Genomic DNA, 14239 nt, shown 5'->3' with positions numbered 1-14239 from the left:
GAAAGAATCCATCTACACAACAAAACAAATAGTTTACAAAGAGAGAAAGAAGGTATCCTCTTACCTGGATCCTTTTCAATCTGGACCACCAGCCTCGTGTTGGAATTATCCACGCGCCTTGTACTAGAAGGGGCCACAAAAAGGGGAAGAGGTCATAGTTAGAACCCTGAAAAGGAAAGCTGGCTACAAGAGTCAGCTGTGTGAGTGGGAAATGAAGGGTGGTGGGGCTCACGTATTAGAGTGAATATGGCACTTTGACAACGCTGCCAGGAAAGGGAGGGGTCTCACTGAAAGGAAGAGAGGGAAAAGTGGAAAAGACACAGGAAGCAAAGACATGATTGGGGCTTAGGATATGGGAGAATGGCCTTCGTCCTTGTCAATTATGAGCACCAGTCCACAAGATAAAAACAAGCATTTGAATTAAGGTCACTCCCTTTCAGAACATGAAGGCAGTGCGCACATAGCTGTCTCTCTTTTCCAACTGATTCCAGAAAATTGTAGTAAGTAGACCATGGTTCCACCACTTGCTTTCAATATTTGAGCCCTTGCTTACAGATCTTCTTTAAGTTGAACCACAAGAACTAAAACATGGAGTTCCCACTGTGGTGCAATGGGATCAGTGGCATCTCTGCAGTGCTTGGACCCAGGTTTGATCCCCCTTCCTGAACGGTGGGTGAAAGAATCTGGCATTGCCACAGCTTCCTCGTAAGTCACAACTACAGCTCAGATCTGATCCTTGGCTCCAGAACTCCATATGCCTCAGGGTGACCAAAAAAAAAAAAGAAGAAGAAGAAGAAGAAGAAGAAAAGAATACAAACAACTCTGACAAGCTTAGGAGAAGGTGCACTGTCTTTAGCCATGGTAACAAGTGGTCCCCAGAACCAATTTTAAACTTTTCCGGTTATGACAACTCATCTTGACTCAGCTTTGGGAAGCCAGCTGACCCACTGGCTTCCCAGTCAGCAGGTGAGGGAGGGGCTCACTTCAGAGCCCTCAGGGCAACCAGTCACCAGCAGTCTCCCCAGGTGACTACCTGTGCAGATGGCATCAGTGGACATAAGTCTCTAATCTCTCTGATCCTTGAACTTCAGATGCCCTGAAAACCTTTTATAAGGGCAACAGTCTGCTCTGCTCTGAGGGACTGTGCCTGACCAGCTTTTTCTCACAATTTCAGATTTTTTTTTTTTTTGTCTTTTTGCTTTTTCTAGGGCTGCTTCCTGCAGCATATGGAGGTTCCCAGGCTAGAGGTCTAATCAGAGCTGTAGCCACCAGCCTATGCCAGAGCCACAGCAACGCGGGATGCGAGCCGAGTCTGCAACGTACACCACAGCCCACGGCAACGCCGGATCCTTAACTCACTTATGGAGGCCAAGGATTGAACCAGAAACCTCGTGGTTCCTAGTCGGATTCAATAACCACTGCACCATGATGGAAACGCCATTACGATTTCAGATTTTTGAATGGTGGCCTCATCATCCTCTGAAGGATGAAATATGAAACTGACTTCAACCCCAAGGAATTGATGATATTCAGCTGTTTATGTTGCCTACAGAAATGGCAATATCATACGGTTAAACCTAAGCCATTAAGAAAGGACTTTCAAAACAGAAACAGACCCACAGACACAGAGAACAGGCTGGTGGTTGTCAAAGGGTAGGAGGGAGGGGTTGGGAGTTTAGGATTAGCAGGTGCAAACTATGATCTATAAAACAGGTAAACAACAAGGTCCTACTGTCAAGCAAAGGGGAACTGTATTCAATACCCTGTGATAGGAGTTCCCGTTGTGGCTCAGTGGTTAATGAATCCGACTAGGGTTCAATCCCTGGCCTCACTCAGTGGGTTAAGGACCTGGCATTGCCATGAGCTGTGGCGTAGGTCACAGACACAGCTCAGATCCCGAGTAGCTGTGGCTCTGGCATAGGCCGGTGGCTACAGCTCTGATTAGACCCCTAGCCTGAGAACCTCCATATGCCGCAGGTGAGCCCTAAAAAGACCAAAAAAAAGATAATACTGCTTTTGAAGGGTTTTTCCTTCACGACACCTGCTAAGAAGGCAGGGGTGCTTCTAGATAACACTTCAGTGTGATTGTTGACATACTGACTGTGATTTACTAAATGACAAGCCCTTCTTGGTAAAGGTGCTTACAAAGAAACCTCAGAATGTGGTCTTCTTCTGTGAACTTGTCTCTTGGGAATCAGAGGAGATTAAAAGATGCTTTGATGCAACTGTAATTTAAATAAATAAAAGGTTGTCTTCAGAAGAAAAAAAAAAAAAGCTTTCTTGTTTCCTCATCTGTCTCAGGTATCAGAGAACCATCTAGGTTTAAGTTTTGTGGAATAGCCTCTACAGATGGGTTAGACAGAAGGAATATTCTGTTACAGCTCAAAAAGGCCATTAAGCCCAGCATGCTGCTCTCTTGCTGCTTCAGTTTCCTTCCAAATACCCTCAGATCAGCTTTGAAAATAAAAGAGCCCAGTGTGGCAGAAAATCAAGCAAACAACAAAATTCTTTCTAATGAAGGCCGAAATCCCATGTTGGCATGGTTAGTCCCTAAATGGAATTTTAATTTCACCTTAAGACCTAGGACAAATGGAATTTTCAGTAGCAGAATAAACAATTTTTAAAGTGGGATTGAGCCAAAAGAAAGTCATTTAACCAAACTCCTTTGAGAATTAAAACACCTTCTGAAACTATGTTAACTGGAAAGCTAGCTTTGCAAAAGGCCTTGGACGCAGAGTGCTAAATTCTGATAAGCAGTAACTAAGCTCAGCTGCTTGTGGGCCCCAGGGCCGCTGGCTCTCCACCATCTCTCCAAGAAGGGGAAGTGTCTAGTCGCTCATGATGGAGCATGATAATGTGAGAAAATAGGATGTGTACATGTATGTGTAACTGGGTCACCAGTAGAAAACAAAACTGTATTGGGGAAATAAGTATTAAAAAATAAAAATAAGTTAAAAAAAAAAAAGAATTAGAGTAATGCATTAAAAAAAAAAAAAAAGAAGGGAAGTGCCAGCTATACTGGGTAATGCTTACCACTCAAAGGTGCTAATTAGTTCAGTAATTGGATTTCTGCCTTAACTGTCCTATTGCATGAACATCAGTTCTGTGGCTCAAAGAGAAAATGGGGGCTTCCAACTCACCTCCAATTTCAGGGTGAGATCAAAATGCTGCTGTGGTTAGGTGTGCTCCTCCAGAATACTCTCTGCCCCTGCCTGTCAAAACCACTGCTCGTTGCTAGGCAATGAGGTCTGGGGACCAGAGGCCAAGTCTAGTGATAGGTCTCCCCAGAGAAGCTGACTTACTCCCAAGCATCCTTCCTTTATGTGACTATGGGATGCAGAGAGTAAAGCTGGGCTCCTCCCTTCAAGCTTTGCCTTCCCACCTCCTCATCGGTCCTGCTAAGCCCCTTCTCTCTTACGTGACTCCATCCAAGGAACTGAAATAAGATGACAGTAATTTACTTAATTACACTTCCTCAAGTTCCCCTACGTCAGCACACATGACTTACATTTTTGGTGGAGAAGTGTGTCTGGCTAGATTGAGATGTTTTATAGGTGTTTGTTCATATGGCAAACCTGAGGTGGACAGACTGTAGTTGTAACCATGGGGAAGAACAGCTTAGAGAAATCTAGACAATGAGAAGGCAGCCAGACTCTAAAAGAAGGACACTGTCACCTTTTAAGTTGAATATATGCACACATTTCATCTGAGTTAGTATATTCTGATGATTTTTGCATCTATATTCGTAAGGAATATTGGCCTGTTTGTTTTTTTTTTCTTGGAATGACTTTGTCTGGCTTTGATGGCAGAGTAATACTGGATCCAAAGAATGATTTAGGAACTGCTCCTTCCTTGACCTTTTTTTGGGAGATTTGAGAAGAATTGATATTAATTCTTCTTTAAACAATTTACAGAATTTGACAGTGAAGCCAGCTGATGCTGGCCTTTTCTTTGCTAGGAGTTTTCTGATTACCAACTAATTTCCTTTACTTGTTATAAGTATCTTCGGGTTTTCTATTTCTTTTTCAGTCAGTTTTGGTAGTGTGTGTGTGTGTGTGTGTGTGTGTGTGTGTGTGTGTGTGTGTGTGTGTCAGTTTGGTAGCGTCTGTGAATTCCTCCAGTTCAGCTAGATTATCTAATTTGCTGGTACACAATAGTTTATATAATTCTCTTTCATTTATGTAAAGTTTATAGTAATGTTCTCACTTTTGTGATTTTAGTAATGTGAGTTTTCTTTCATTTTCTTCTTGGTCATTCTTGGGAAAGGTTGGTCAATTTTTTTGATCTTTTCAAAGAATTAATTTTTGGTGTAATTTGTTCTTTCTATTGTTTTGTATTCTCATTTCTCTACATTCTAATCTTTATTATTTCCTCTTGTCTGCTTTGGTTTACTTTGCTTTTCTTTTTCTAGTTCCTTAACATAGAATACTAGCTTATTGATTTGTTTTCTTATGTTTATTTTTATTTTTGTCTTTTGTCCTTTTAGGGCTGCACCCACGGTACATGAAGATTCTCGGGCTAGGGGTCTAATAGGAGCTGTAGTTGCTGGCCTATGCCACAGCTCACGGCAACACGGGATCCTTAACCCACCGAACAGGCCAGGGATTGAACCCGAAACCTCATGGTTCCTAGTCAGATTTGTTTCCACTGCACCACAACGGGAACTCCTCTTATTTTTTAATTTAGGCATTTACAGCTATGAATTTCCCTCCGAGCACTGCTTTTGCTATATATCATAGGTTTTTTTTTTTCATTTTTATTAATCCCCAAATATTTTTTATTGTCTCTTGTGATTTATTCCTTTTCATTGGTTGTTTAAGTATGCTTTATTTGCCATATCGTTAGGAATTTTCCAGATTTCCTCTTGCTGTTGATTTCTAGTTTCAATCCATTGTGGCTGGAGATCATATGTTGTATGATTTCAATATTTTTAAATTTATCGAGGCTTGTTTTATGGCCTAATATATAGTCTACCCTGGAGAAAAGTCCATGTACCTTTGATAAGAATGTCTTTTTAAAACTTTGCTTTTCAAAAACACCCTGCTAAGTTCCTGCTATGGTGCAGTGGGATTGGTAGTGTCTCTGGAGCACTGTGATGCAGGTTGGATCCCCACCCCGCCACAGTAGGTTAAGGATCCAACATTGCCACAGCTGTGGCATTAGTAGCAACTGTGGCTCAGATCTGATTCCTGGCCTGGGAATTCCATATGCCATGGGGTGGCCAAAAAAGAAAAGAAAAAAATACCCTGTTAAGAGGAATAAAAGACTAGCTACAGACTGAGAGAAAATATTTGCAAACCTCATATTCACAAAGTACTAGTATCTAGAATATATAAAGAATGCTCAAAATTCAACAGTAAAACAACAAAACCAACCAACCAAAAACCCCCCAAAGAATCCAATTAGGAAATGAGCAAAGATATGAACAAACATTTCCCTGAAGAGGACATGCTGATGGCAAATGAGCTCAGAAAAATATGTTAATACCATAAATCTTTAGGGAAATGTAGATTAATCATGATGAGATATCACTCTATACCTATCACAATGGCTAAAATAAAAAATGGTGAAAACATCAATATACTGCCAAGGATATAGAGAACCTGGATTTCTCATACATTGCTGGTGGAGATATAAGATGGTATCACTTCTCTGAAAAGGAGTTTGGCAGTTTCTTTAAAAAACTACCATATGACCCAGTAATTTTATTTTGCCTGAGAAGTGAAGACTTAGGTTCACACAAAAACTGATAGATGAATGTCCCTAGCAGGTTTATTCATAAAAGCCAAAAACTGGAAACGACCCAGACGTCTCTTAACAAGTGAATTGGGAACCAGACTCTGTGGTTTCCACACTATGGAATTCTGCTCCATTGCAATTCAAAGGAGCAAACTATTGACATATTCACTGATCTGGAGGACTCTTCAACGAATATGGTGAGTGAAAAGAGCCATTCCCATAAGGTTTAATGCTGTATGATTCCATTTATATAAAATTCTTGAAATGACAAAATCACAGAGTTGGAGAACAGCTTAGTGGGGGGTGGGGCAGAAAGAAAGAGGGTGTGATTATTAAAAGAGCAGCAGAAGAGATCTCTGTGGGATTGGAGACGTTCTGTATCTTGGCTGTACCAACATCCATATCCTGACAGTGATAGTTTTGTAAGATGTTAAGACATTTAAATTGGATAAAGAGTATATGCGGACATCTCTTTTTATTATTTCTTTCAACTCCATGTGAATCTATACTAAACTAACAAAAAGTTTAATTACAAAAATTTCCATAGCTAATAGCAGGCCAGAATTTAGTGACTCCAATCCTATAATTCATGTGTGATTCTCATCTTTGTCCCTAACTTGCTTGCATCTCAAATTAGGATCGCTGCTTCCATTTCAGTCAGAAAACTCCAAGATGAGCCAACATTTCAAATACATGATACAAGGTCCAACCATTCATTCACTGGAAAGTCATAAATATTTAGGGGGTGAAAAGTGTTACTTTTTTTTCTTTCTGCAAATGCAACTAATCAAAATAGTTAATAAAAAATTCAAGTTGCATGTGGTTGGGCCAAGAGTCAGCCAAATGAGGAAGTGAATAGATGGTGATGCAGAGGATTACAACTGATTCATCAGGATTAAATGATCAGGGGGCCACTGGATTTTCTGCAAGACTCACATGGCTGATTTAGGGTTTTGACTTCTGGGTGCTAGATCCTCCCGGTAAAAAGAGGCCCAATGTCATTTGTTTGACCGTGTTTCATTTAGAGTCGCAGGTGATATTTCTCCTGGGGCTACAGATCCGTTTATTTTTTCATTAGTTACCCGTGGTAAGCACAGACCTTGGATCAAGACAATCCCCAAACTTGGGGAAAAGTAACATCAACCCTTGGCAATGGGGCTGCAGGATTTGGCAGTGACATGCACAGCCTGAGGCATTACTCCAATCCTTCCGTTTTCACCGGCACTTGTCTCAAGAGAGACAGCAACTCAAGAAGAGAAGACACGTTCTCCAAACATAAAGCCCATTTAGACATGGTGCTGTTTCATCCTCAAGGGATGTGGCACTTAATAAACTCACACCAGCACCATTTCCCTGCTGACATGGACTTCACTTTTCCTTTGCTGTTTTATTCACTCCTAATGTAACGCTGTACCTCAGTGCATTCAATCCTTAAATCTGTTACAAAATCAAGTCCAACTAAAACAATGCTCCTAATTCCACGATCATCATGAGGCACCTTGTCAAATGAGTTATACTGACTAAAATTATGAATCAAGATGTTATAGGCAGGTTTGACATCCTATGTTTGCAATTTTCTTTTCTTTTTCTTTTTGGCTGCACTCGTGGCCCATGGAGGTTCCTGGGCCAGGGATTGAATCTGAGCCACAGCTTCGATGTACACCACAGCTGCAGCAATGCCAGATTCTTAACCCACTGCACCAGGCCAGGGATCAAACCCATGCAGCCACAGAGACCATGCCAGATCCTTAACCTGCTGTGCAACAGCGAGAACTCCTCATGTTTGCATGAGGTACTCTATGTAAAATAATTTGGCCTGGAAACATTACATCAAGATAATGTAAGGGAACTCCAAGAATAAGACTGTGACTCTAAGTTGGTAAATCTGATTTCTGTTTCTAACTTGGTTTATAATTTATTAAATTATTTGAGCGATGTAAAGGAGAGAATCACTTAATCCTTCTGATATCCAGGTTTCTGAGTGCATAAAACGGCAACTAAACATAGCATAGGACTTTTGGTAGGAAATTAAAACACAGAGCCCAGTCTATGACTGCCTATTGCAAAACTAAACAAAGAACTACTTTAGGAGTTCCCTGGCAACCTGGCAATTAAGGATCCCTAGTTGTAATTACTGTGGCTCAGGTTTGAACCCTGGCTGGGGAACTTCCATACGCTTCAGGCAGAGCCCACCCCACTCCCCAAAAAAGAACTGCTTTAACCTTTAATAGGCCAGTTACCCAAGGGAAGCCCAGGGGACTAGGAAATAGGTTATTGGGGTTTTTTTTGTTTTTTTTTTTCTTTTTATGGCCGCACCTGTGGCATATGGAAGTTTCCTGGCCAGGGGTTGAACTGAAGCTGCAGCTTCAGCCTATACCACAGCCACAGCAAGATCCTAGCCACATCTGTGACATACACCAGCTTGTGCCAACACTGGATCCTTAACCCACTGAGCAAGGATGGGGATCATAGAACCTGCATCTTCACAGAGACAATGTCAGGTCTTTAACATGTTGAGCCACAAGGGGAATTTTAAGGACTAGGAAATAGTTTTGAAATCACTGGATTGGTACCTGTGGGTATAGATTTTTTTTTTTTAAATGGGGAAAAATGAAGAGTACTTTTTATCCTGACAATGGTTTTCAAATTTGATTTTAAATGCTAAAATAGAGTGTGTCGAACTTTTGCTCCAGGAGCACAAGGACAACAGTCAACAGAAAATGAGTTCATTCATCTCTTCCAACTGTCCTCACCCACTCCAGCTTTTCGCCCAGAAAACCTCTTCAGAAGGCTGAGGTTTATTCATGGGAAGGCTTTCCTTTATCCAGGAAAACTTTACTTAGAAAGCTAGCATTCTGAACTGCTCTTGAAATTGGGTTTTTTAAAGATTTCACTTTCTGCACAATTTTATTAAAACTCCACTAAGATCGTCCCCTCCTTTCTCTCAAATCTCATCATATACCTTCTCCAAAGCCTTCCCCAGCTCCTGGAAAGGAAGCTCCAACTACACAACCTCCAAAACCAGTAATCTTTTCAATGGAACTTAGTAAGACATTACAAAAGGGAGAAGGAACATAATCCATTATATTGTCATTATTCTTATCGGGTAATATATTCTCTTCTAATTCTCATGCATGTGATTATTTTTCCATTACTGGTCATTTTTCATTACAGCCTGATGGGGAGCATCAATCTACTTGATTGTGTTTACAGAGAGAGGCAAACACAGCAATCCAGACACTACAGAGCGTCCTAAACCCTATGGAGTGCTGATGATGGCAGAGTATTCTCAAAGTGACAAAAAAAAGAGCATGGCTTCCCATGTCCACATAGGGCATTAGTTACCTTAATCAGCCCATAATACTGTGAACCCGGAAACAGCAACCCTATGTGAAGTCTGGGTAAGGTCTTCACATTTCCAAGAAATATGCTCAGGGTAGCAGGATTAAAGAGCTCCCACCCCACCATGACTGCAAAGCCAAGAAGTGTGTTTTAATCTACAGCCTCAAACGCAGAAGTCCCCCAGGACCCAGAGTGGCCGCCCCATAGCTGACTGTCCCCAACGGAGACAGCATAGCCAGTCATTTCCACTTTGCATACTGGCTGACCACACAGAAGACCTTTTACAGGGCTCAGGGGTCTTGGTGTTGGGGAGTGACCCAACACTATCAGCCCCAAAAATCTCCTCCCCCAGGAATATTTGAGCCCGGCAGCAAAAGGGTTTGAGACAACAGGGATTTAAAAGCTAAATGCAGAGTTCCTGTCACGGCTCAGCAGTTAACGAACCCGACTAGTATCCATGAGGATGAGGGTTCGATCTCTGGCCTCGCTCAGTGGGTTAAGGACCCTGTGTGGCCGTGAGCTGTGGTGTAGATTGCAGATGCAGCTCAGATTCTACGTTGCTGTGGCTGTGGTACAGGCTGGTGGCTGTAGCTCCTATTCGATCCCTAGCCTGGGAACCTCCATGTGCCGTGGGTACCCCCCCACCAAAAAAGATAAATGCCAAATGCTTCTGCTGGCCTTTGTTTATTTATTTTAATATATTACATTTTATTATTTTTTAAAAGTAGAGTTGATTTACAGTGTTCTGTCAATTTCTGCCATTCAGCAAAGTGATTCCATCATACATTTATGCATACATTCCTTTTCTCATACTATCTTCCATCACGGTCTACCAAGAGAGTGGATAGAGTTCCCTGTGCTGCAGAGCAGGACCTCATTGCTTATCCATTCTAAATGTACTAGTTTGCATCTACCATCCCCAAACTCCTGCCCTGGTTTAGAATCAATCAATCCCATCTCCAGCACTTCCCTAAAAAGCGGAAAAGCTGAGGCCCCTGTCCCCTCAGTGGCTGGCAGAACTGAGAAGCGCTCTGGCCTGGGCTGGGCTGACCTTCCCTGTGACCTTCCATCAGCTGGACACAGTACACGACCTCGCTTATGGGAGTCAGCAGACTGAGGGGGAGCAGATGGCAGGGGCACCTGGTCCACTTCACAACCCTGCGCTTTCCAGATTCTGCAACTGCTCCGTGGAAGGTAACAGGACCCTGAGTAACATTAGGCACTGCAGCAAAATGCATAATAAGCACACACCAGTGCTATTTGAGAAATTCAACACACCGGAGTTCCTCAAAAGCGTCATCTTTGTGGAACACATCTGCATAGTTGCTCATGGCCACACCTGAAGTGTCAAACCTTACCCTCTGGGCACGTGTGTGCGAGCGCTTTCTCATCCATCAGCAAAACACTGGATGAAGCCAAGCCGATCATTTCACGTCTCAGACATAACAGCATTCAGACAGAGACCTGGGGTTCCAGTTGAGGAAATCCAAAGCAGAGGAGGGATGTGGAAGGACAGATTGGGGCATGTTAGCCAGAGAGCAGGGGATGCTCGGGCTCCGGTCTGCCCCTCCACCCTTCTCTGGAATTCTAGACTATTTAGACACCTAGCACCGTGGCGCTACAGGTCTTACCTGTCTTTGCGCTATCGTCCCCCCAAGTAAAATTATGAGGGAAGGATCCCTTTAATAAAAGTCATCACTCTCTTTTTTTTTTTTTTTTTTTTGTCTTTTTGCCATTTCTTGGGTCGCTCCGGCAGCATATGGGAGGTTCCCAGGCTAGGGGTTGAATCGGAGCTGTAACCACCAGTCTATGCCAGGGCCACAGCAACACGGGATCTGAGCCGCGTCTGCGACCTACACCACAGCTCACGGCAACGCCAGATCCTTAACCCACTGAGCAAGGCCAGGGATCAAACCCGCAACCTCATGGTTCCTAGTCGGATTCATTAACCACTGCGCCACAACGGGAACTCCCATCACTCACTTTTATTATGAATGTGTCAATTTCACGTGATGGGAAACCCACCAGGAATGGATGAAGCAAAATCTTCAACTCACTAGCTCGCACAGCTGAGAGAGCGATGGGGCCCAGCTAGACTTGGGGTGGTGGGTGGTGTCATCAGGAATCACTTCCCACACCCCTCGGCCCTGCCTTCCCGTGTTTGCTGCGTCCTCAGGACAGTTTGTACCTTGTGGGCACAAGAAGGCTGCCAGCGGCATTAGGCTTGCATCCCACACCACCAAGCCCAGTGGGAAAGCAGGTTCTCCTCCCCTGCAGGCTTGCCACACCCCAAAGTCCCAGTGCTCATTCAGGCCAGGCTGAAACAATCCACCTCCAGGCCTCTGGGCTTCACACCTGGCCTTTCTATGGCACAGGCCCTTTCGGCCTCCATCTCTCTTGCTCATCTGTTTCCTGCTTACCTGTGGCCTGAAGTCTAGGACAATATTTACAGAGCTCAGTTTTACTGAGTGAAAGGTGAGGCAGGACTTTTGGGCGCTTTAGTCCTGGCACCTCTACTTCATGACACAGAACTAAGAATGTTTCTTGCTGGCTTATCCGCACTTCTGTACTTTTGGAAAGTTGAAGACTTGGTCCAATTTCCCACCCTGTCTGTCCTTGTAAGTCCCAGGACTCCCCAGGCATGGCCCAAACCATGTTAATTCCTAAACACACCTCTTTTAACACTAGACACACATAGGTAAGCTCAAAGTGACTCCCAAGCATTTTTAAATTGCTCAAAACTCTCCCTTTTTAATATAAATTGGTGCAGCTACTATGGAAAACTGTACAGAGGTTCCTCAAAAAAATGAAAAATAGAGTTGCCATATGATTCAGCAATCTCACTCCTGGGCATATATCTGGACAAAACTATAATTTAAAAAGATACATACACTTGCATGTTCACTGCAGCACCATTCACGGTAGCCAAGACATGGAAGCAACCTAAATGTCCATCGATAGATGAATGGATAAAGAAGATGGGGTATGCATAATCAGTGGAATATGCCTTGGCCATAAGAAGAATAAAATAATGCCATTTGCAACAACATGGGTGGATCTAGAGATTATCATACTAAATGAAGTAAGTCCAACAGAGAAAAAAACAAATACCATATGATATCATTTATACGTGGAATCTAAAATATGACACCAATGAACTTATTCATGAAAGAGAAACAGACTCACAGACATAGAGAACAGATTTGTGGTTGCCAAGGGAGAAGGGGTGGGAGAGGGAATGGACAGGGAGTTTGAGGTTAGCAGATGCCAATTATTACATACAGAATGGATCAATAACACAGTCCTGCTATATAGCACAGAAACTATATTCAGTATTCTGTGATAAACCAGCACAGAAAAGAAAATTTTTAAAAAGAATGTGTATATATGTATAACTGAATCACTTTGCTTTATAGCAGAAATTAACACAACACTGCAAATCAACTCTATTTCAATTTTATTATTATTTATTTATTTGTCTTTGTAGGGCCACACCCATGGCATATGGAGGTTCCCAGGCTAGGGGTACAATCAGAGCTGTAGCTGCCAGCCTACACCACAGCCACAGCAGTGCAGGATCCAAGCTGCATCCACAACCTACGCCACAGCTCATGGAAACGCCAGATCCTTAACCCACTGAGCAAAAGGCCAGGGATCAAATCCACAACCTCATGGTTCCTAGTCCAATTTGTTTCCACTGCACCACAACAGGAACTCCTATATTTCAATTTTTAAAATATTAAAAAAAAAAAACCCTCTCCCATTTATCTAGGCATCTGTACTTCTGAAGGCCTCTGAGTCCCTTCTGAGGCGGGGTGGGGAGGATTCTCAAAGAACTATGATTAGCTCCTAGGAAAAGTGAGGGCATTTCAGGACCCCTTTTATAGACACTTGAAGTGACTCAACACCCTGGAAAACTAATGGCAAGTGACGGCCTCAGATAGGAATTTCTCAAATCACCCATTTAAAAACAAAATTGCATCTGTATTCATTAGTTTGACTCCTCTCTGGGCCTCAGCGTTTATGCAGGACCTCAGGCTTCCTCCCTGCCTGATGTCGCATGCACAGACCCAGCTAGGCCTGGAACCAATGCAGTCAGCCTCAGTCATTGGCGGTCCTGGCTGTCCCAGTGGAAGAGGCTCCCAGTCCTGGCTGTGGCTGTGCTGGAGGCAGCAGGCCACAATGGGTCCCCACTTCCTCTGTCTCCCGACTCAGGGTCCATCAGGGAGCATCCCTGGGTCCCTGCGGGGAATCAGAAAGACAAACTCACCAGTGATGGCCTGTCCAGACCTGGCCAGGTGGCTCCCTCACTGAGCCTTGGGGCTTCGAGGTCCCTGTGGTCCAGTCATGAGTGACGTGATCGGCTGTGAGCAGCCGTGAGCAGGCTGTGTTGGTTCTGACCTGGGTCAGCTCCAACCTACCCGAGGGCAGAGGAGGGGTTTGGGACCAATGTCTGCTTCTGAGGAGCTTCCTGGAGGCAGCAGGGAACACAGACACTTCTGTAGCACCTAGCACCATCCCCGGCCAGGAGGGGCTGCAGACGGCTCCCTTAGGAAGCCAGAGAAGGCCTTCCTCCTGGAGGGAGGCCCACGGGGATCTTCCCTTCCAGACTGGCCTCTGTGAGGTCACCTTTCTAGTCAAGAGCAAATTTTTCTTTGTTTTTTTTTTTTTTTTTTTTTACATTTTAGGGCTGTACCTGCAGCATATGGAAGTTTCCAAGGTAGGGGTCCAATCAGAACTGCATCTGAGACCTACGCTACAGCTCATAGCAACGCTGGATCCTTAATCCACTAAGTGAAGCCAGGGATCCAACCCACAACCTCATGGATACTAGTTGGGTTTGTAACTGGGGAAGACACAAAAGGAACCCCCCCTTTTTCCATTTGTGCCATATTTTAGGTGCCATATATATCATATGGTATTTGTCTTTCTCTTTCTGACCTAGCTTCATTTAATGTACAAATGAACCTACCTACAAAACAGAAACAGACGTACGGACATGGAGAACAGACTTGTGGTTGCCAAGGGAGAGGGGGAGGGAGTGGGAGGGAAGGTGAGTTTGGAGTTAGCAGATGCAAACTATTACATTTAGAACGGATAAGCAATGAGGTCCTGCTATACAGCACAGGGAACTACATCCAATCTCTTGGGATAGACC

The 14239-nt window shown here is 43.6% G+C and overlaps 1 protein-coding gene and 1 long non-coding RNA gene across 7 annotated transcripts in view; one reads left to right on the top strand and one right to left on the bottom strand.

The window, feature by feature from the left end:
- LOC146396806 (uncharacterized) overlaps positions 1-14239 on the top strand; it is a 769570-nt gene that overhangs the window by 296906 nt on the left and 458425 nt on the right. The gene's annotated exons all lie outside the window — the stretch shown is intronic.
- Positions 1-14239, bottom strand: part of PCNX2 (pecanex 2) — a 293795-nt gene that overhangs the window by 66564 nt on the left and 212992 nt on the right. For all 6 annotated transcript variants that reach the window (XM_021074292.2, XM_084996835.1, XM_084996833.1 and 3 more), the window contains one exon: positions 65-123. In XM_021074292.2, coding sequence (XP_020929951.2) covers positions 65-123 — 59 coding nt within the window. The remainder of the gene's footprint in view (positions 1-64; positions 124-14239) is intronic.

This window comes from Sus scrofa, chromosome 14, assembly GCF_054392235.1.
Source record: "Sus scrofa isolate SSC_HxYL_T2T_F1_AM1 chromosome 14, Sscrofa_HxYL_maternal_Yorkshire_Landrace_v2.0, whole genome shotgun sequence".
In the NCBI taxonomy this organism is placed as follows: domain Eukaryota; kingdom Metazoa; phylum Chordata; class Mammalia; order Artiodactyla; family Suidae; genus Sus; species Sus scrofa.
This window is presented reverse-complemented; position numbering and strand designations above follow the sequence as displayed.